Below are 23352 nucleotides of genomic sequence, written 5' to 3' on the forward strand. Positions count from 1 at the left end.
GACAAAGAAAAGATGAATAATGTGCTCAACCTATGAGTTAAGAGGTAAAATCGGGGTTTGAACCTACGAAATTCTAATCACAGAGCTGTGCCTTTCCCACTGCCACATATCAATCAGTCAGCCAACAGCACTAACGCCCCTGAGAAGGCAGGGAGGAAGAAGGAAAAGCTTCTGAATTTGGCTGAGTTCTTTTACATTTGCATTTTCTCACTACTGACAGTTCATTTTTATACTGCTGATAGTTACTTTTAATGTGTTGAATACATTTAAACAATAAACTAGTAATAGCTCAAAGTCAACGATTAAAGTAACTGTATGCAAAGTTTTAATACTTTCTCACACGCATTGTTCCCATTCCATTTCTTTAAATATTTCACTGCATTTTATGCTAATATTGTGTATGTTCACATAATCAAAAACATTATTTGTCTAATATTCAAGAACATACCTTCTTGTCACAACTGGGTAAGGGATGTATTCTCTTCTACATGTTTTTAAAAGGCTGACGGGTTTTTGTCTGAAACTCAAGTTTCACTGGTCTCCTTGAAAGTGTCCTGCAACACCACTCTCCCCTTTCTACTCCGAAACACGGCGACATTATGACAGGCAAATGAACTGTCTAAGCCATGGGTTTAGGACCAGGCTAGACTACAGTACACAAGAAGCAACTTGTCTGAGTCAGAGAGCTCAGGAGGGGTCTGTTCCCTGTAAAACTCACCAGAGCTTGCTGTGGTCCCCAACTTGACTTCCTGTGGTTTCAACTGCTCTGTGTCTACTGCTGTGAGCTCCTCCTGCTCCTCCATGTCCATGAGAATATCCTCTATCTCCTCCTCCTCCTGATCCTTGCTGGAGTCTTTTGCAGATTGTTGCTGTTCCATGCTGGCTACATCTGCCAACAAAGTGCACATACACATAGAAAGTTTAGGTCTTTGCATAACAAAGTATTGTTGAGTGGGCATGGTTTTTGTCTTATTAGATTCTAAGAGTCTAATAATGTTGGTTCTAACTGGCTATGTGGCTTGGACACAGTGCTTGTCTTGTCCGTGCCCAAGATGTCCTACTGACCTACTGATGGAGCTGCCTATTCTCCAGCCCCCACACAAGCTACAAGGATATAGTGTAACTACACATGTGACCACAGAAGTAGGATGTTTAGCTGGGTTTCTGCTGCTATGACCAGAGACTGAACCAAAATAAGCACGCTAAGCACATGGCACACAGCAGCTGGTTATGTAGGGGTGGGGAAATGGTAGTGATTAAGAGGATAACATCTGGCACAGAAAGACAAATGTGGGGATACCAGCATCTCAATCTTGGAGAAGTTCTTAAACTTCTTAGGCCTCAGTGTGTTCATCTATAAAATGCAGATATCCTTGCTCATGAGATCATTAGAGGAATTCCTGGACCATGCAGCAAATGCTCAGAACAGTGTCTAGCACTAAGTAAAAGCTCAGTGAATGGTACCTGTTATTATTACTGCTTTATTTTCTAACAAATAGGGACACAAGAGAAAAAAAAGTAATCTACTGCAGAGTAATTGTTTTTGTACTATCTTCATACATAGATATTACCAACAGTTCACATACTGGGAATAAAGTAGTGCAACGTCACCAAGAACTAGAAAGAGAAGCTGACGAAGGCCTGAATACTCTCTTCTTATGTGGCTGTTTTTTCCCCCCTCCCTTTTCACTTATAGAGAAAACATGTATTTCTAGTTCACAGCTTCTGCCACTGCAGGGAGCAACCTCAGGGTGACTCTGAAGAAATGTCCAGTACTCCAAGACCCCTGAGTCAGTGCTGGGTCTGGGTACAGCCAATGGTTATCAAGAGTATTTTAAAAACTTACACTAGACCCAGAAACACTGAGCCTCTGTACTTGGCTATGGATACCTTTAAACAAAAAACTATTTATGTACCTGCACGGTTATGAGAGAGAAAGTAGTTTTAAACAGTCATTCCTTGCCTCCTAAGATGAATTTGTAGTAACACCTGGTAGGCACAGAGTCAAACACAGTGAGTTCTCACAGAGAGCTCAGTGAGCAAAGAAGCCCTCCCCGCTCCTACCGTAGGTCTGTGCATCGTACAGGTCACTCCCTTGTTTAATATGCTCAAATGCAGCGGCGTCCTCCACCTGGGCCTGGGGCTGGGTGGGCTCCTGGTCTGCATGGCTGTCTGCATCCACAGTCCTCAGCCTCTTTTGCACATGCTCACTGTGATCACCCATGGAGCGTTCACTGTCCGCACATCCAGGTTTCCTCTTAAAACTCTGTGGGAGATAATGAAGAAATTCATCAGAGCCTTGTAAAAAGACTGAGAAATAACCATAATGTCCATCCATAGGGGGCTGGTTAAGTAAATTAGGTTCAGCCATACAAGAATGTCATTCAATGCAGCTATTAAAAAGAATAGGCAGTTCTTTATATATACATAGAAAACAATTTCTGAGTAGCATATGAATAAAGGCAAGGAAGCAAAGAAATTCACACACATATGTACATCCACATGTTACATATGCAGAGAAGATCTGAAAGACGACAACACCAGTAGCACTGACTTCCTCGAATGGCTTGAGGACAGGGACAGGGTGGAAGTTTTCTCAGGGAATTGATTTTTATACACTAATTTTGTACCATGTGCATGAATGACACCCTATTAAAAACATTTTTTAAACTCAAAAGACTATGGACATTGAAGAGTAAAACTGCTTGGTGCTGGGCAGCAGCACAGAGCACTGGGCTCTTGGGCTCCGTATCAGAGAGAGAGGGCACGTGTGAGCCTTGCACAGGGAAGACAGACCAGCGACGGGCTTCACTGGGAAAGCCCTGAGGTCCCAGTCTGTTCACCAGTGCTGCCATCGTGTCTGGTAGAACAAGGAAAGAGGAAGACAATGTGCCTTTTTTTTAGTCACTACGTTTAGAGCAATTTTTTTCTACAGGCAGCCTTCATTTTAGTTTAACTGAAGAGTGACAAGACCTGTGTGTTGTTCCTGGTTTGTTTCTGGGAGGCCAGCAGGGCGACGTAGCTGGACTCGTGGCCTTCTGTCTGGTTTGTGTCCGCAGCTCCACTCCCATGTTCCTATGAAATTCAAGCCGTGAAAGGATGAGGGAGGAAGCTTTCCAGCACCTGGTTAACTGCCCTACGTGGTGCACACCTTTTCTCACCATTATTCTCACCTGAGAATTAAATACTCATACCTGCCCACCTGCTCTGGAACTCACCTGTGACTACAGCCTGGCCTGTGGGCAGGAACAGGAGCATCTAGACCCAGATCTGTCACCCTTGTGGGAGACTTTGCTTTGCAAGGCTGATTAGTTCTTTGTTTACAAGAGTGTAGTGGCTTACTCTGAAGGTGGGGGAGACCTCAATTAGAAACCAGGCTTCATCAGCAACCACCTGTATACCCTTGAGACTGTCATTTAACTTCACTGAGGGTTATTTAACTCAAATATAAAACGAAGAAAATACTGAGACTACTACTAACTACCTTATATTGCAATTGTCCAAACTTGCTAAAGTAATAAAAATGCTTAGCACCTAATGGGGTGAAGAGGGTGTATGTACATAAAGAGTTGTTATTACTGAAGAGAAAACTGGGACTCAGAGAGGCTAACGGAGTTGTCCAAGTCACCACTGTACCCGCAGGTCCTCTGACTTGGTATTCTTTTCACAGCATGCCAGCAGCCCAAATGGAGGCCCCAGAGAGAACACACCACCCCAGGTCAAAAAATAAAGAAGTGCTTTGCTTTCTAAATATTTTAATTTAGATATTTTTAGATATTTAGATATTTTAATCCAGAAAACTGGTGAACTATAAGGAAAATGGAAGTACTTTTAGAGGCCTATTATTGCACGAGGTCTGACTTCTACCTTTCCTTCCTTGGAAGCATTCTAAAAAAATAACGTAAACCTCATCATCCTCCCACGGACAGCTACAAGTCTAGTAAATTCCTAAGTCCATCAGTTAAATAAAATGTGTAGCAAATGTTCTTGGGTTAGTTCTGGGAAGCATATAAAAATAGGTCCGTGATCATTTTCTCAAGAATGAAAGATGATCTTTTAGATGTCAATGACAATTAAACATCACATGTGAACCAACTACTGAGATTTCACCCAGAGAGACCCTCCTAAGAGGCAGCTGGACAAGAGCCCCTCACCTCCTTCCCCTGCTCGCTCTCAGGTGTGGTCCCAGCCAGCTCCACAGCCTGCGCACTCTGCACGTTCTCCACCCCAGTCTGCCCGCTGGAGTCATGCCCTTTCCTTTCTGGAGCCTCTGGCACCTGCTCCTCTGTGTCAGAATTCTCCCCTTTTTCTTTTTCCTCCTCCTGTGGGGAAATCAAACACAGCATTAAATGTTCTGGGGAAAGAACATGAGGTGGGGAACCTTTGCAGCAAGCAGGCACCCCACTCCTCGCTGAGAGGGGTCCGCAGGGAGGGGATAAGCCAGGGAGGGTCTTAAACAGAAACTTGAAAGCAGCACCACCTAGAGATAGAGAAGTACCCTAAAGGACCTTCTAGTGAGAAGATGATAATTTCTCCTCCCCATTATTACTTCCAATACAAGGCAAACCAGACACCCATACTACCTGAGGCTGGAGACCTTGGTCCACAGAGACACCATTCTGTGCACTTTCCTTAGTGGCCTCTGCATTGTTGTCCTTGTCCTCTGGAGACTGCTGCTCCTCTTCCTCTGAGCTTTCTTCAGAATGTTTGTCAGCATCTGTGTTTCGGTCACTAGCCCCTGGGTTCATCTCTTCCTCCCTCTCCCCCTTGTCATCTTCACTTGGGCCTTCCTCCGCCTCATGTTGACCCTGGTCTTCATTCTTGTCATCAGTCTCCTCATTTATTTCCTCAGCTTCATGACCTCTTTCTTCGGTGTCCATTGGCTCTTCTTTAATTTCCAAAGGATTCTCTTCTGGGTAGATAAAACAAACAAAAAAGAAACGCAGAATTCAACAATAACAACATTATTTCTTAAGACGGGATGTAATTACCTAAGTGTTATTGTTTTGTTATTGAACAAGGAATTGGCAAACTATGGTCCATGGGCCTAATGTGACCGTGTACAATTCTCCATGTTTCTGTAAGTCAAATTCGATTGGAACACAACCACATCCATCTGGCTAGTTATGTATTTACTCCATCCATCCTGCATTGCTTATGACTGCTTTCACACTACCCCTATCACAGCTTCTGGCCTGATCTATTTATTATCTGACCCATCACAGAAAAATTGTGCCTACCTCTAATCTAAGCTATACTTATATACAATTGATTGGATGGTATATTTCTTTAAATAATAAGTATTCTCTACTAAAAAATCCTAAAAGCCACAACTATAGGAACATTTTATTTTGGAGCACAGACAGGAAATGAGAGTCTAATTTTCCATTATGATTGGAAATAATTTGTGGACATCATTTTTTATCATACACAGAAAATACAACATACATTCAAATGAATATAGTCTTATTTGAAAAAGGTTTGTTTATCTAAAGAACTTTTCCATACTTTGGACACTTCAGAAATCAGTTACTTTGTTAGTAGATAATTCTTTAAAACAACTGTTTCTTAGCTTATATATGCAATAGCTCAAAATGAACCTGGATGTTTTTCTAGCGCAAATAGCTTATTACACTCTCAGTGAATTTTAGTTTTCTTAATTTTATGATTGCCTGATTGTTGAACTCAAAGTTGAAGTCACATTCCAGAATTGTATGTTAATAGCCTCAGAAGCAAAAATTTATACTGTTTAAAAAGTAAACTAGAGATTCACAGAGCAAAGAATGTTTTGAGCTTAAAGAAAACCTATTATCAATCCCTTAGCCAAAGGGTTCTAGTTAAGTAGCAAGTTCACAAATTTTTAATTATTGAATAATTTAAACATGGAAAACACATTTTACATTTATGAGAACTGTAAAACTCACCTCCTAGATTTAACAGATATTAACATTTTGCCATATTTGTGCCAAACTTCCATTGCTTCTTTTTAAGAAATAAATGGTTCTGGATAGAACTACCTGGATTCTGGAGGCCTTCACCCTCCCTACTTCCCTTAGGTGTCATCAGAGCCTCAGGCTATGAATTATTCCTTTCCGTGTTTTCATACATTTGATGCACCCATAAATAATATGTGAAATTGTTCCTTGTATTAAACAGTACCTCATTTATTCTTTTGTAACCTGCTATTTTTGTCCCAATGTGGCTTTACTAAATATGTAACTGATGCATTCAGAAGCAGAGTGAAACTAGCTCACATCTTTCTGTCCCCTTCCCCACCAGGATGGAGGCCACTAGTATAGCACCTCCTCCAGAGTGCTTCCAACTAACACCAGATGACATTCCCTACGGAGTCACCCAGGTTGAACAACAGGTGACAAAGGCACCAGAAAGCTAAGGTCATGTGCCATGTGATCAATTCCTCTTGGGATTCTTCAATTTCATTCCCTATTACAATGACTTCATATTTCAGGCTAACCACGCAACATAAGCACAGCAATGGATAACTGAAGCAATCACTTTCTTTGTAAAGCTAAAACTGGGTTTCACAAGAAGCCTGGGTGTGCCCAGTGTTCACATCAATCCATGGGATGGGTCCAGTGATAGCTGTGGGGAGATGAAGCCCCACCCAGGCACAGCGTTATGACATGGGACTGGAAATGATGGCAGTGAGAGAGAACTGTTGGTTTATAAGCTTTAGGTCTACTCAGATGAGAAACACAGCAAAGAACAAGCAATTTTTGCAAACTGGAATTGAGCTGACCAAACATGACTTGGCCATGACACTGGCCTGAAGAGAAATCAGTTGCTGCTCCTTTTCAATGAATTCCTACTGGTCTCTTCAGGTTATGAAAGACACACCTTCTCCTTCATCGTCTGTGTCCTCACCACCCATCTTGTCTTCACTGTCTAGGTTCAAATCATCTGGAAGGTCCAAAGCCTCAGGTTCTGGGAGCGGTTCCTGATTGCCATGGTAAGGGTCCACTTCATTCTCATCATATTCCCTCTTTGGAGAGTGGAAAGAACAGGTAAAATAATAAAAATTAAAAACTTTTTTAGAAAAGTAGCATTCATATATAATTAGCGCTAAGTAGTTATGCAAGAGAATACAATGTCTCTGCCTTAAAATTACTAGCACACATTCTAATTTTACAAATATTTTTAGAGTTTTCATGTTGGAGTTTCAAACTTCACTTTCTATGCAGCTTCTCCACTGATAAGAGGTACTGTGTTACTTGATCTCAGAGAAGAAACCGAAGTTTTATGAGAAGAAATAAAGAAAAGGACCACAGGTTTTAGCTTCCAAACTACAGCATTAGCACAAACAGCATGAAGACTACCTCACTGGCAAACAATAGTTAGATATTTTATGTCCTGTTAAGAGGCTCTGTTACACATTCTTTTATGAGACAATTAAGAAAAACTAACAAATAGGAAAAAATGCCTTGAGTCACCCTAAGAGCCACGTGGTACAGTGGCCACAGCTTTGAGTCAGGAGAGTAGATCAGTTTTGAGTCCTCATTACCTTGTCTATTTGTTCATTAATTTTGTCCTGGTCTTGTCCATCAACATCAGCTTCTGCTTCTTCCTCCTTATCATGCTGGTTTTTATCTCTGTTTGACTTCCCAGAATCCAAATTGTCATCTTTAGCAACAAGTCCACAATCTTCCTAAATGGTGCAGGCAGAAGAAACACAAAATCATCATTCTTGATATGAAAAACTGCTGACACATGTGCTGATTCTACCTAGTGTAGCTCTCAGACACGTGTAGCTTCTGCCCACTGGGCCTGCCTCATGGAAATACACAGGTCACAGGGCATCGTCCGTGACCTGGAGACAACAGCCTGGGCTGCCCAGACAGCAGCAGTGACAGCAGGCATGTGAGCCGCAGACTGGGCCAGGCTGTGAGGCTATGGTGTCACACCCAGCTGGGGGTTCTAAGAAAGAGCTGGAGAAGTTCCATGGCCCACAGCAGAATAAGAACGTGTGCGCTGAGTTTCCTCAATTGCCCTCCTTCGGAACACATGGGACGGACAGCTCAGGTCAAGCTACTCTTTTAGCTCTGAATCAATGAGTAAGATATATAGCAGGAAAAAAAAAAAAGAAATGAAAGACAGAAGGAAAACGAAGAACAACAGTAAATGACAGGGAGTGGTGGTTGGGAAGACTGTCTCCTCTCAAGCTGGGGACTGTGCGGTGGGAGTCTTTGCCTTACCTCATCCATTCCTGGTCCTGTTTCTTCAGTTTTACAGTCTTCTTCTTCATCATCTTCGTCATCATCATCACCCCAAAGCCTCTCATCTAGTTTGTCAGCTTCCTCACCATTCAGATCGCCCATCTGTTTATCCAGGTCTTCGCCCTCACTATCTGATTTCTCATCATCCTCTTCTGGAAGGGAAGGCACTGAGCTTAGTTAGGCAGACCCCCAAACTGACCTGGTCCCATGTGTGTCCACTGCTCTGTACAGGCAGGCAGTAAGCCCAGCCTGGGACTTACTGCCTGCTTCCACAGAGCACTCTACTGGCACGTGCCTTTAGATCTGCGGAAGCACTCCTACTATGTCTACCAAACTGTTTGAAGAAACAAGAAAGTCTGTAAAGTGTATGTGAACAAACCATTAGAAGGGTCGCAGGACAGTTATGAGGATGTTTAGTTCTGCTGCTGGGGTCATATTCATTAGGGGACTCAGCAACCACACTGGTTTGCAGTTTATCTGTAAAATTACAGATGGACTATAAGATTTCCAAGGCTCCTCCTCCATACTCAATATACTATAGTTCTCTAAGTTTATCCAATATCTAAAATCAATGTATAGCTTAACTGATGAGAATTTTCTTCCCACTGTCTTTGCTCAAGGCCTACCGTGTCAAAGGTTATGTCCTTATGCTGCTTAGGCAAGTGCACACAATTCTACTCTGAGGTCAGCTTGCATTTCTGCAAGATCTTCACTTAGACTAAGATACTGTATCTCAAATTAAGCTTTGGACAGAAATTTATAGTAGTAACTAAATTATGGTACAAACATGACAGATAACAATGTGCTATAAGAAATCATTCTCAAATTATTAAGGTCAAGGGGAATGTTCAGTATACATTACACTGCTTATGATCTGTGAGTATATACATATGCAATAAGTGGAAAGAAATAAACCAAAATTTATTAAGTGGTTTGGGTGGTAGGCCTAAAGGTTATCAATTTCATCCCTCATTTTTGTTTCAAAATGTCTACAAAAATGGTCTACTTTTTCAAAAAGATTTCATTTACTATTTCTTTTTAGAGAGAAGGGAAGGGAGGGAGAAAGAAAGGGAGAGAAACACTGATGTGAGAAAGAAACATCAATTGGTTGTCTCTCGTATGCACCCCAACTGGGACCACAACTGCAACCGAAGCATGTGACCTGACTGGGAATAGAACTGGCAACCTTTTGCTTTGTGGGACGATGCCGAACCAAATATACCACACTGGTCAGGGCAATGTCTAGTATGTTTGTAATTGGAGGGAGGGGGGAGTTAGTTCTTAAAAAAATACCCCTGGGGTGGGGTGGAGGGATGGGGAGAAAAGGCATACAACTGTAATTGAATAACAATAAAAATTTAAAAAAAAAATTAAAAAAATACCCTGAACCTTTGAGCTAAGAGCCAAGCTCTGTTAGGGATCGTCTCCTTTCTGTTTCGGACATCCCTGAAGGGCAGTACCCACTCACTGCATCTAGCACATGAGGCAGCCGGAACATCAGTCAGTGTCTCAGTTTACTCACAGCAGAATCTCTAAAACTGACTATAGACCTCTACCTTGGTGGAGATAGTGGTGGCACATACATAAATGCTGATGCTTTCATTTGTAGTTAAGCAGAATAACCAACTTGGTCCAAAAATTCTAATAGGACAACAGGCTCCTCACTGGGAACATGCAATTTCCTGGATAAAATATTACTTTTAAAAAGCAAATATACAGTGACAGATAATCTCAAACCTTGTTCAAGCTCCCCATCATGCATTTTTCCGTTGAAGTCTTCTGACATCTCAATGGCATTATCCTCGTCCTTAATATCTGATTTTGAGTCAGGATCTTCTTTATCCTTTTCTTGACCCTTCTGAAAGGTATCTTCTGCCTTTATGAAAAAGTATATAGAAGTCAAACAAACTAATATTTATTCAGTTCTAAGTAGAATATAATTATATAAATGCCAATATTAATAGTATAAAGTTATCCCTGGGGAAAGAAAAAAGAGAACCAACAGGGATAACCACACAAAACAATTTCTGGTTTGCTTTAAAATTTCTGTAGTTAAATTCCAGGTCATGGCATTTGTAACTACAGAATACAGAATTTTGTGAATTGTTAAAAAAAAATCCAGTTATATTTAAAAATATAGGTATGCTCTGTAGGTCAAAAAAATCCATCAATCTTACTATACTGCCCATATCTGTAATGTTTTTGTCACTTTGATCTCTCAATAACACACTATGAATGCAACTATGTTCAATTTCCCTTAAACTTTGTGTTCCTGCATACTCTGTGATATTTGGGGCAAGAGTCATGATTGTTATCTCTTTCACTATGAGTGCATTTTAAAAGTCCTTTTTAAAAATACAAAAGTAATAAAATTTTATTAAAAGAATTCTAAGCACAACAAAAATAGTTAAATCTCCCATGATACCACCATCTTCTACTCCCAGAGAAATTATCATCACTAACAAATGGGTGCATTAGTTCATCCATGAATACATCATAAATAGTAATATAAGTATTATGTAGCAATACCTACCACCCAACATCTTTTTAAATAAAAAAGGAATCATGCTTTACAAACTGCTTTGCAATTTGCTTTTCTTTTTAACTAAAAAAAAAATCTTTTAGATATATTTGCATATTGATACATATAAATCTATCTCATTCTGTTTAATTACAGTATTACTGTGCATATTATTTTTGACCATTATTAACATTTCTATTTTAAAAATTATGAAATTTCTTGGTAAAAGAAGATACACAATTTAAGATACATTAGATACTGCCAAATTGTTCTCATAGTTCTTTATCCCTCTTAATGATTATTTTGCATTGGGTTATACTTTTCCTGTTAGGTCTACTTTTTTTACTTTGAAAAGTACTATGTGTTGATAAAATTAAATTTGCGAAATAAAGAAAAGCCAAAAGAACAATAACAAAATATACATATATAAAAAGATAGCTCTACTACATAAACACTAGCATTAATTACTCTTTTGGTTTTTTAATTTGTTTCCAGTTTTCCCTTCAAAGAGACAGTGGAGGTTTGAATTGGTTTGCTCCTTTATTTTTAATAGATATAGCCATACCCTAAACAGAAATGTATGGCCTGCTTTAGACTTAGAATATAAGGAATAACAAAAAAAAATTCCCTTACTTCTTATTTCTTCAAGTCATTGTTGATTAAAGTAAGTGACTAACAGAAGTATGCATACAAAACAGATAAACAAATATCACTCCCAAGTGAGACAGGCATTATAAAAGGCAACATAACAACATTAGTCCAAGTCATTTAAATATTTCAAAAGCATTCTTGGTTCTGATCAAAAAAGAATAGAGATTACATTATTTCATGCAATTATCACTTAAAATAACCCAACTTTTTTTTTTTAAACCTTACCCAAGGACATGTTTATTAATTTTAGAATTGGGGCCGAGTGCTGGAGAGAGAGAGAGAGAGAGAGAGAGAGAGAGAGAAAGAGAAAGAGAGAGAGAGAGAGAGAGAGAGAGAGAGAGACGGATCAGCTGCCTCCCATATGTGCCCTGACTGGTGGTCAAACCCACAACCTTTTGATGCATGAGACAGCTCCAACCAGCTAGGACAAAATAGCCAATCTTTTTATCCTTAAATGAACCACTACCAAGAATACTCTCTAGAAAATCATCACCAATAATCTCCCCATTTAAAATTTTTTAAATTTTAAAATCTTAAAAATTTTAAATCATTTCCCTCTCAAATTACAACCATAACCAATGACTGAGTTGCAAAGTTTGTTTCTGTGGTCTTTAAGCTTTCCATTTACATCTGCTTCCCAAGCCCTACTATTCTTAGAGGTCCACAGAGCTCAGTTTGAAAATTGTTGACATTTATGTCTGTAACGTAACTATTGAAAAGAAAGGGGAAAGGGAACAATCTTCTGTAAACTCTGTACATATTTCAGGCATATGAAGACCTACCTGTTCTTCATTTTCTATCTTGTCACTCACATCCTTCATGCCCTCACCTTCTCCAATTCCACCTCCCTCATAGTCATGGAACTCAGTTGCTCCCTCGCCTGCTGAATCTTCCATAAATTCTTTGGGCAGGCAAAATCCCTTGAACACACAAAGAGTCACCAGTGAGGTACGAAATCAATAAAAAGGGGACTTTCAGTCATACCACATACAAAAAACTTAAACATATGCTTAATTATTGTTCTAGCTCAGTATTTTAAACCTGATGGAAGTACAGTAGACCTTTGGCATTTTCTTCCTTAGTGGTAACTGTTATTATGTCTCAAAGCCTGACATCAAATTTAATAAACGAAGTTCTGACTCTAAAGAGGCCTCTGGTGTGGTAATTTGTCATTGTTGCCAAGAAGAAATTTAAATGACGTATACTAGGGAAAGTATTTAGGAGCAAATCATTGAAGGAGAGTAGCCCTCTCAGTGTCTAAATCCCAGAGGGGTTTTGTTGTTCTTATTCTCTCCTCAAATTAGTGAGCCTGAGGAGAGAAGTATGTAACCCTGGATGCACAGCAACTTGAATCAGATGCTGCAAGTGGGAGATCTCATTTTTACTTTAAAAACTGAAATTTTGTGCCATGCTCCTCAAATAAAATGTTAATTTTAACATATTTAAAAAATATGCCTTACCCCAACTCTTCCAATAAACTTGTCACTCTTGAAGAACGTGCCACATCTGGCCCTAGCACCTCACACCTGGCAGAGTGTGAGGTCTAGAGTAAAGAACAAGGCCAGACAGACACCATCACCTTTGGGAAGTGTTAACAAAACTGTGTTTCATGTTGGAAAATAGCTGAAAAGCGAAATCAGCTACTTTAGTATGTGGGACCAAAGTGAATGGAAAAAGAAGTAGAAGAAAATTGTGGCTCTCAATCAGAAATTTTAGTTTTATCAGAGAAAATATAAGCTATCAAGATAATTGTCAATCTGAAGATAAAAATGTACTAAAATTAAGTTGAAAATAAGCTGCCAACTAACCAGGAATTAAAATCCAAGTCCAGCAAACACTGATTGTGACTTAGTTACAAAGAAACAGCTTTCTGTTGGTTAAGTGCTGTAATTACAACCTAGATCTATTATCTCAGTACCATGTCCAACCTACTTTCAAGTTCCCTCAGCACTACTCAGAAAGGATAAGACAATTCAGACACAATAAAATTAAAAGAAAGGCAAACTCACTTTCAGGATGTGTATTCTGAGAAAATCGATTAATAAGACATTTTGGTTAACTTACCTAGTTTTCCCATTGAGCTACATTATTTTGAAAGAAATATATTTAGGTGTAAGCAGAATAAGACCACACAGGGAAGATTCAGATATCCTTCTGGAGGGCACATCACTACAGTAGCTACAGCTGGGGCAGCCATTGGGCTCCCAACACTTTGTTTTTATCAGAGGCACTTCCACCCTTCACCCCACCCCAAAACACACACAAGTCAGACAGGCCGAAACCATTCTGGAACTGCCAGACCTGTGCAATTGTCTGAGTGGACAAACAGCTGAGTGCCGGGCAGCCTCCCCATGCCTTGTTCTGCGGCTGTCATGTGCACGCAGTTTCCCAACAAGAAGTGGTGCGATGTAAGGCTGGCTCAGCTCTCATCGGACAGAGGAGGTAGATCTGAGATGCATTCATTTATTGTGTTACTCGACAAATACACGTATCTATCCTCTAGACATGAGGCATGGGCTTGCTTTTCACTCTTTGATCCTTTCCAACATTCCAGATTCTGAGAAGTAAGAACTTAGAAACCTAGACCTCACCTTCAGTTTGTAAATTCCTATCTCCCTCGAGTAAATCTCATCTGTACTGTACTTATTAGAAGAAAATCTTGGAATACTAAAGAAATAAATATATATTGGAATACTAAAGAAATATGTAATACATAACTATATTCAATTGAAGTTAGTTATCATAAAAATTCTAATGAATGTAGGCAGATCTCATTTTACAAATGAGGAAACTGAGGCTCAGAGAGGTTAAGTGACTAACTCAAGGAGTGGATACCACATGATTAGATTATCATCACATTGTGGTGAGTCTGTTAGATTTGACTGCCTCCTACTGGGTACAGGAGCTGGGTAGATGGATGAATGAATGAATGGCTTCCCTATTAAAGAAAAATGCTCTGCCTAACATGAAGAACCCCATTACCATTTCATCATAATTAGATAAAAATGATTTAAATAAAACTTAGTAGCCTTAAGTATTCATCTATCCTATACGACTAGCTCAGGATTAACTGAGGAAGACTTCAAATTGATGTCAGGGGGAAAAGGGTATAAAAAGATAACAGCAGCCTTTAGGAGTCTAGGGAGCTCATCAGCAGGGGATCTGTAGGTCCCAAGACTGTAGTAGAAAGAGGCTTATTACAAGGGTGCCAGATAAAGCCCTAAGAATCCATGGGGAGAGCAAATCACCTCCTGCTATGTTTGACAGTCCAAAATAAAAGTCTGTCAAACAAAACTCTACTGGGTACAGAATATACCAACTGCCCGACGGTGCTCCACATGAACAGTCCTTACCTTCTGGGCAAGCTCCGTAAAGACCTGGGCAAGCACAGAGAGCAGCTTTGCAGTGCTACGATGAGTTGCCAAAGACATGGTCAGGAAGAAGAGGATGAGGTCCGAGTACCTGGAGAGCATGGGCAGCAGGCGCACCAACAAGCGGCAGGACTGGCTGAAGAACTGGGGACAAAGCGGATCACACAGCCTGCTCACACTGCTTTAGGGGTACTAGGTTTCCTTTGGCATGATAAAAATTGTGATGAAACTGGTCTGGAACTAGATAGCAATGATGATTGTACAACACTGTGAACTGAATGTACTAAATGTCACTACTGATAAGGTTTTGTATTTTTAACACACGCCTGCTGATATTTCTTCCTTGTTCACACAAACCCTCACAAAAGAACACTTTAAATTCTCAGTCACTTAGGTGTCATTTAGTTAACAAGGTTGTTTGTATTTTTTAAAAATAAAATGTTTATGAGCAAATTCCATTGGAAATCAAAGTTGGCACTGGAGGCAGTAATACAAAATGACATACAATGCCCTATAAAATAACTTGCCTCTCAGGACTTTTGGATTCAACAACTTCCTCTGCTGGCTTACTGTGAGAGGAAAGGTATTTGCAGGGCACAGCCATCAAGCCTTAGCTGATGGCAGCAACATTCACCACTAAACCCTTAGCAGGCAAGCCCTAAGTTTTCAGTTTGTCAAGGATGTTTACGTGCATCAATAAATCAGCTTCTTAGTGGTTTTGCAGCAGAGCATGCTTTAGGACCACCCACATAAAACAGGTGAAAACCCACTCTGCCTTTAGTCAGCCCACTCCCAACAGCAAGAAGCTTATAAAGAATAGTTGGTTACCGTGTGCTTTGCTGCTGTGCCATCCTCACCGTATGATTTCAGCCTCTCCAACAGCTCAGAGACAGCAGAAATTACTTTCTGTACATTTAAAATGCTCACGTCAGCCCAGAAGTCTTCCTCTAAGAGTTTTGTTAAATGTCCTGGTTGTAGTCTCTCAAAGCCTGCTGCTTCTTTCATTCACAGAAAAGAACATGATGAATAATGGAAAATACACCCTTTTTATCCCCATTCATCCAGTCATCATTCCTAACATGTCCTTAAACATTAAGTGACAAAAACAAAAACAAACAAAACAAAAACAACAAATAAAACCCATACCCCATGATGTTGAAAAATTAAATCAAGTATGAAACTAATTTTTGCCCAATTTCCAACATACCTTCCTCTTCTTGTGGCCTTGTCTGGTCAGTGCTCTCATCTGTCTTTTTACAGTTTCTTTCTGCTAAGTTCTGGATGGCATAAAGGATAGACCGGATGGCAGTTTCCATTTGCTCTGCAAAATCTTCCACAAATCCTTCATCCAACATTTGGTTTCCTATTAAGTAACATGGTACAAACAAACAAAAAAAACGATCATTTGCTTCAGGGTATCATCAGAAATCCTCACTTGTTATGTTAACAAATGTACTATGGGTTAGCTACTGGGCCAAGCTGTGCTGGATACAAAGATATGAATGAGACACAGTCCTTGACTAAATAAACCTGCAAGTTTATTATCTTTTATTAAAACAATTTTGCTACAAGAATGTCAAAAACATGAGAACAGCAGTTTAGATGGTGTGTATAAACACTAACTTAGTCCAAATATCACCCTGAGCTTTCCAGTCTAAGGGAGAACTGTTTGTAACAGCTGAGGGAGCCTGTTGTGTCTCCACACACATGCGTCACAAAGAAAGTGACATGATGGCAATCCAAAGGCAAGGGACTTGAATGAATGTCGCAAAAAAAGTTCAGAGCTGTGTGTTTCAAACATACCTGTCTGCCTTAAAACCCTGGACAGATAGGTCTAGAATAAAACAGTATGTGTCTCCAGGATAATCTAGGCTTTGTCTACAAGACATCATTCCTATGCTGGGCTTTTACTCCCTTACTGAATAGCAGTCCTTACCTCCTTGGCTGCCTGAAGTGAGCAGATGTGTCTTCCAGGTAGTAAACTCATCTGTGGCTTTACCAATTTCTCCTCTGATATATTCCAGGCTCTCAACTAATGCCATTTGTTGGTCTGTTTGCTCAACCTCCCTCCTTGGAAGAATAAACAGGGACTGTAGGCCTTGTAAATGAGATGATACCTGGGACAGGCAACTCAGCCCAGAAGAGCAAACTTCAAAATCTTTCCTGCAGCAACAGAAATGCCACAATGTTGAGAGGGGCTAACACACCTAGACATACAGTGATTCCTCCAACCACGAAAATGGAAGCAGGGCATAATTTACTGTATTTGAAGGTTTACAGCGAGACATATGCCACAAAGCACTATGCCTATCCACTGAAAAACGCAGGACTGAAGTATGAGCCCTTTCATGATCTTACCCCATCATTAAACTCTGAACAAGCACCCAAGCACACAGAGGAAGAGTAGAGGCATAGGCACACTCACCAAGAATGAAAGAGAGTCTCACAAGACTGCTGCCTAATTCTGTCAACATTGGCTTTCACTGTTTTAATGGTTTTCAGCATCTCTGTTAATCTCGAGGCTGACTGTTGCCAAAGCTCGTCCTGTTTCCGCATCCGGCAACCAGAGGGCAGCTGATTTCCAGGTACCGGGGACGGGTACCTTAGATCTGATGGGATGAGGTCCCGCACTGCTCTGGAAAGCTGTCCTGGGGTGAGCTCTGGTCCTTCCAGGTCCAGAACAGAAGGCTGACCCTGTGCCTGGGCATCACCTTGGCCTGGAGCTGACCCTGTACTGGGGCAGCACTGGAGGAGCCAGGAGAGCTGCTCAAGCAGGATCTGACTCTGCATGGCCACATGCTGCAGCCTCTCCGTCCACTGTTGCACACCATCCTGAGGGGGAAAGGCCACAGGGTACAGTGGTGGCCCTGTCAGCCTGCCATGAATCTCTTGCACGCAGCCAAGGAGGTTCCTGTGCGGAGAAAGCCATGGCAGAAACACATGGCACCTTAGTCTGTGTTACCATGCTGTTTTTAACAGTAAATCCATTCATTTCTGAACCAAGTATGGGCTTTTTCACATAATCGAAATAGAGGACTCCTCCGATAGGTAAGAAGTCTATTAGAATGCCTTCCAAAGCACTTAAACACATCATTCAGTCTTTCAGAGGTATCAAAACTCAGTGCTTATCACGTGTCCCCTTACAGCCCTCTCACATCTCACAGTTGTACCAATGCAGTGACTTCAACCATTCTTTGTTTTTAAATCTAGCAAATGTAATATACTCATCTAGATAAAACCTTGTGAGTGGAGCAGAAAATAGCTGTAATTGAAGTGATTAGTCTGGAAACACTGCCTCTTAACACTCCATAGATGATGACGGACTTCCCAACTGTCCTCATCTTTTAAATACCTACTTCTGTTGAGGAGCCTCCATGCACGGCTGAGCAAACTGAAACTCTGTGGTCCAAAAAGCCTAACAAACTGAAGCAGGCTCCAATCTGATCTGTGCTGAGACTGAGATGCCCCAATGCCATGAACAAAACCCTGTTTCTCGGCCTGCATGGACTATCGACCACATATGCCCTCACTCCAGCCCCAGGTGCAGGTTCAGCCATGGCAATATTTACTGTCTGGCTCAGCCCTGAACTCATCTTCTAGGCCCTTGTTGCCAGAACCTGGAAGGAGAGGTATTATCACCAAAAGCCCCACCTGTTTTTTTCAGGCCTCAAATTTCATTTCACAACTGAGAGCAGCACATGCAGCAACTCTGAGCTGACCCATGTAATTCTTCCTAATTCAGGCCACAAACGCAACTAGCCAGCTGGTACCTGAGGAGGATCCACTGCTCAGTCAGCATGGTCAGGGAGCGCCGCTGCCGGATAAGTATCTTCATCAAATGTGCTGAAAACCCTTTACACCGCTCAATGTTGCCCATGGCCATCTCCTGGCAGGGGGAGAAGGAAGCACGCTGAAGGTGTTGCTGGCAACGCACGCCCCACCCCTACCACATGTAGGCACCACCGGAAAGCTACTCTGTCCAATATGCTCAGAGGAAGAGGATCGGATCAGTTTTGGAAGTGCTGCACCCCAGAGGTGGCAGGCACACTGATCTTTCTGAGCACTGCTTTTCAAATTACACTCCCACGGGTCATCGATATTTCACAAACAGGAAATAGGCCTAACGCCAAAATTGGTATCAGTGGTCATTTCTCAATTCATAAGGGGAATCTCAATTTGAAGTTTATCTTCCATAATTTTTCTTACGCATTTGATCCTGGTAGCAAATGCTGAATAACAGAATTTGTCATAAGATGTTCTCTGATTAGGCACAAATTACATTGATTGTATTGCAAGTTTAATGATGTTCAGCACAAAGCTCAGTCACTTCCACCAACGGGCTGTTATTACTTGACAAGGTCTGAGAACACTGCCGTGGGATGAACAGAGCTGGAGCTTTCCTTGGGCCCCTGCAACTGAGGCTCTATCATTCTAACCTTAGCAGGGGCTGCTAGAGCCGCACCAAGTCTGGCATGCTGTGCAAAAGAGCGATAAAAATACTTCTGGCACCCATCCCACGAGGACGAGATTTCTGTAAGCAGCCTGAAAAAAAAAGTGATTTACTTAATTGAAACCACTACTTCCAACCCCAGATCCTAAAGAGTCAGAGATTGATATATTTAGCCTCGGCAAAAGCCAAGAGTCTAAATAAATTTATTTTTGTGAGGTACTCATCAGTCCTTTATGCAAAGGATATATTGTATTATATACTTAGCACTGAAAGAACAGTAGGGAAATTAATTATACCCACATGGTTCCCTTAATGAAAACTTTATAACTATCTTAGCAATGGATAAGACCATGTAGAGGTCTTAAATTCTGACACCTGCAGAGGTCAAGCAGATAATAAATGATTAAGGACAGCCAAGCACAAAGTGGTACGTGGCAATGACAGCTGACCTCAGTGTGGAAGAGCAGGGATTGTTACGGGCCACAGGGAACTGGAGAGCAAATGTCCTGTCAAGAGGAGGGAGCTACAGTCAACTTTGACCATATGGGAAAGCTAGCACACTTGGCCAAATCTTCCTGAAAAACTGAAAATCGAGAATGTTTATGTAAAATTTATACTTTTTACAATGTTGTGTTGAATTTGAATTTAAAGTGCTGAGGCTATTGAGCAAACCAAACACAAATATATGCCATACTCAGTTCATGCAAATCATCATTCACAACAACCTGGCTATAGTTAAAAGAGGCAGCTCTGTCTCAAGTTTATAGGCTCTCAAAATCAAGAATATATTACAGCTTACAGATGTGAAACAGCTGAAACTGTGGCTATTCTCTAGGAGATTTTCACTTGTACATTCAAAAGAAGTAAGTAGACCTCAGGAAAGCCAAAGAACCAAAAAAAATAATGGGAGAGGCAAACATAAGGAAAAAAGATAAAGGAAGAAAAGAAAATTAGCATTTGCTAAATGTTCACCACAAGGCAGATCCTAAGTCAGGCACTTTTCTCCATGCTACCTTTGGAGCAACTCTAGGAGAAAGGTAGGTATTGCTAATCCCCACTTTGTCAAATGAGGATGTGGAGGCTTTAATGACTGGCTTCAATTAAAATGAAAAAAACAAACCAACCTAGAATCAGTCTCCTGAGTGCTGCTGACTATAGACAATGAGCTCCGGAGATCCAATGGGCGAAGATGAAGAATCTCTTGAGGGTTTTTTGAACGGGCCCAGGCAAGACCTTTGCGATATGACAACCCTAGAAAGAAATAGCGTATGTTTAAATAAAGAAACTCAGGAGAGAATGTATATGCCATGCCCCGCTCCTGTCCGCTCTGCCACTATTACTCAAACTCAAGTCTTTGGAACTGCATCACCCAAGAAGCCTATTAGAAAGCAGATGCTCAGGCCCTGACCCACACTCACTGAAAGAGAGCCTACTTCTGCATTTGGACAAGACTCCCCAAGTGATTTGTACATGTATCCAAGTTTGAGAAGCACTGCTCGCTAAGCTATGCTCAAAGGGTGGATGCTGTACAACATATGGTGATGAAAATAAACATGATTTCTTAGAAACCTCATTATAAAACTGTGGAAGTATTTGGGAATCACAAATGGTTCATCACGGGATTTCGTGTGTGTGTGTGTGTGTGTGTGTGTGTGTGTGTGTGTGTGTGTGTGTGACTAGAACTCTTAGAATGGCATTTTAAAACCTTGCCTGCCACCTTCTATTTTGCACTGTCTCAACTGTTTCTAGAAAGTTCCTCCAAATCACTCATGCTGTTTTTCTCCCTAAAAGCTGGTGATTATACTTCATGGGCTTTCAACTGAGAACCTTACCCATATTTGCAAGGTACTTAAAGAGGTCTGCTAAGGCTCGCTGCTTCTGCATGAGAATGTGTTTAGCTTCTGATCGCAGCTTCTCCTTCTCTGCGGAGGGCTCCACCTTTAAGCTTTGCAGCTTACTCACAGAGGAAATTACCTCACCTGAGGGAGAAACATGAAAATCCCAAAGACTCATCACTGTGTTAAAATTACCCAAGACCAAGTTATTTCTCCAGCACCATGCTACCTTCCTGAATACCCAGAGGTACCCATAACAGTTACCTGCCACAGGCAGTATTATGGGCTGACTATATTCACCCAAATTCATGTTGGAGTCCTAAACCCCAGTATCTCAGAATGATTCTTTGGATAGGGCTTTTAAAGAGATACCAGTAATTAAGGTAAAATGAGGTTATATGGGTGGGCCCTAATCTAATCTAATCTGAGTAGTGTCTTTAAGAGAGATTAGGACACAGATATAGAAGACACAGTAAGAAAACAGCCCTCTGTAAACCAAAGAGAGAGGACTCAGAAGAAGCCTAACACGTTGTTCTTGGACTTTCAGCCTCCAGAACTGTGAGAACATTTGCTGTTTCAGCTGTCCAATAGGCAGTACTTTGTTAAGGCAGCACTAGCAAACTAACACAGGCAGTCCAGCTTTCCAGATGAGGGCGAGCGCACCATGTGCATTACACTGACATCATAGGGAGGTTAAAGGAGAGAATGCTCTGCATCATACAGAGTGGGCGCCCTTTCCAGAAGATGCACATGGGAACGGTATTCCATTTACCCTTATCAGGCTCAGGCAGAAAGGTCATCTTGAGCAATGGATTTTAGGCTACTATTCTAACAAGTTTTCAAATTAAAGAGCTCCCTGATACCAGACCATAACCTAATTAAAGGAGGACCTGCCTAACTCTGACACCACACACTCTGGGGGAAGTGGTAAAGGGCTGCCAAGAGACCAAACTGCCTATTAAGCTCTGGAGTCCTCTCGCCAGCCGTTGCTGTTATATTACAATACAGAGCAAGTCCTGGCTCTCAACTCCCCACAGCCAAAGTGTTCGGGGAGATGAAACTGCTACGCCTATTTGACGTGAAGAAAGCAAGGGGAATGTGGGTGAATCCTCCTTTTCCTTTATCCAAAGAGAAAACACTGAGAGGTGGGGACAGCTTTGAGACTGGGAAATCCATCTCTCTGTGCCCTTTACTCACGCCCCCACCAACAAGAGCTGCTATAAACAAGGTTGCTTAGAAAATGGCATAACACGGCACTAGTTTACATGAGAGGAGGACAAGATAAAGATTATGATGCAAGTTTTTTTAACCTCAGCTGGCTCCTATGTCTGGGCTCTGCTGGTTTTTAGCCCACTTCTTTATTCAATTAATTGCTCAACATTATTTAAGATATCAAAAAAAGGACACAGATAGCCCTCCTGGGCTACTGGGGGAAACAGAGCAAATCCCACCCCTGCCCCAGGCTGCTGGCACCCACCGGTGAACTGATCGAGGCTCTCCACTAGGTGAGGGAGGTGGCTGTCCTTCATGAGTGTTAGGCATATCTTCCTCATTCGTTTCATGAGCTTTGGCAAGCGATACAGAAGCTCCCCCTCCAAGGGGAAAGGAGCACCCTGACACTGCTCTGGAACTGTGGCCTACAAGACAGAAAAGAGGTTAGTCTTCCTGCCAAGGACAACAGTTATAGAACTAACCTGCACGGGCACTAAAGTTAAATTCTGCATCCCTCCACATACACATAGGTCAGAAAATACTGAATTCTCTTCTCACCATCTCTGAAATCTCACAGGAACAAATGTAACATAACCAAAATTAAAATAGTCATGTACCGTGGATATTTAGAAAACTGTACTGCTCCTCCATACGAGATCACTGCAGTGAAGGACCCCCCACCCCCACCTCCAGCAACACTTCTGTGCCAGCCACAAGGAGACTCCAGTTCTGACTGCTGAACACAACAGAATGAATAATAATACAATGCTGCCTTTGAGGTGCTCTGCTGTGCAGCAAGGCAAATCTGACCTGCCAAACCCTACTTCTACTACCTTCTCTCCTACCCTCCACTTCCTGTTCAAGTATCAAAAACTCAGATATTAGATGAAGGGAAAAGCTTTCATCCATAGGAACATATTTTCATTATTATTTCCCTGAGGAATCTGATATTCCTGTGCTGTCATCAGTAGCAAGTCAAAGTTTCTCAGCAGCATGACAGAGGCAATGAGTTGACAAATACAATGAAAACAGCCATCTTATCTGTAGAGCCATAGCATGACTAAATGCTCAATTTCTA

General features: G+C 41.3%; 1 protein-coding gene across 5 annotated transcripts in view; it reads right to left on the reverse strand.

Moving 5' to 3' along the window:
* MDN1 (midasin AAA ATPase 1) overlaps positions 1-23352 on the reverse strand; it is a 139924-nt gene that overhangs the window by 8715 nt on the left and 107857 nt on the right. For 3 of the 5 annotated variants that reach the window (XM_053913945.2, XM_024551716.3, XM_045188577.3), the window contains 20 exons: positions 22540-22699; positions 21060-21206; positions 20352-20478; positions 19214-19319; positions 18548-18663; positions 17203-17688; positions 16714-16940; positions 15985-16140; positions 15606-15775; positions 14760-14921; positions 12189-12326; positions 9972-10110; positions 8214-8386; positions 7523-7666; positions 6859-7003; positions 4584-4912; positions 4155-4322; positions 2974-3075; positions 2065-2266; positions 719-889 (listed from right to left, as the gene is read on the reverse strand). In XM_053913945.2, coding sequence (XP_053769920.1) covers positions 719-889; positions 2065-2266; positions 2974-3075; positions 4155-4322; positions 4584-4912; positions 6859-7003; positions 7523-7666; positions 8214-8386; positions 9972-10110; positions 12189-12326; positions 14760-14921; positions 15606-15775; positions 15985-16140; positions 16714-16940; positions 17203-17688; positions 18548-18663; positions 19214-19319; positions 20352-20478; positions 21060-21206; positions 22540-22699 — 3568 coding nt within the window. The remainder of the gene's footprint in view (positions 1-718; positions 890-2064; positions 2267-2973; positions 3076-4154; positions 4323-4583; positions 4913-6858; positions 7004-7522; positions 7667-8213; positions 8387-9971; positions 10111-12188; positions 12327-14759; positions 14922-15605; positions 15776-15984; positions 16141-16713; positions 16941-17202; positions 17689-18547; positions 18664-19213; positions 19320-20351; positions 20479-21059; positions 21207-22539; positions 22700-23352) is intronic. The other 2 variants (XM_045188576.3, XM_053913944.2) reach the window with 2 other exon arrangements.

Source organism: Desmodus rotundus, chromosome 11 (genome assembly GCF_022682495.2).
Source record: "Desmodus rotundus isolate HL8 chromosome 11, HLdesRot8A.1, whole genome shotgun sequence".
Classification (NCBI taxonomy): domain Eukaryota; kingdom Metazoa; phylum Chordata; class Mammalia; order Chiroptera; family Phyllostomidae; genus Desmodus; species Desmodus rotundus.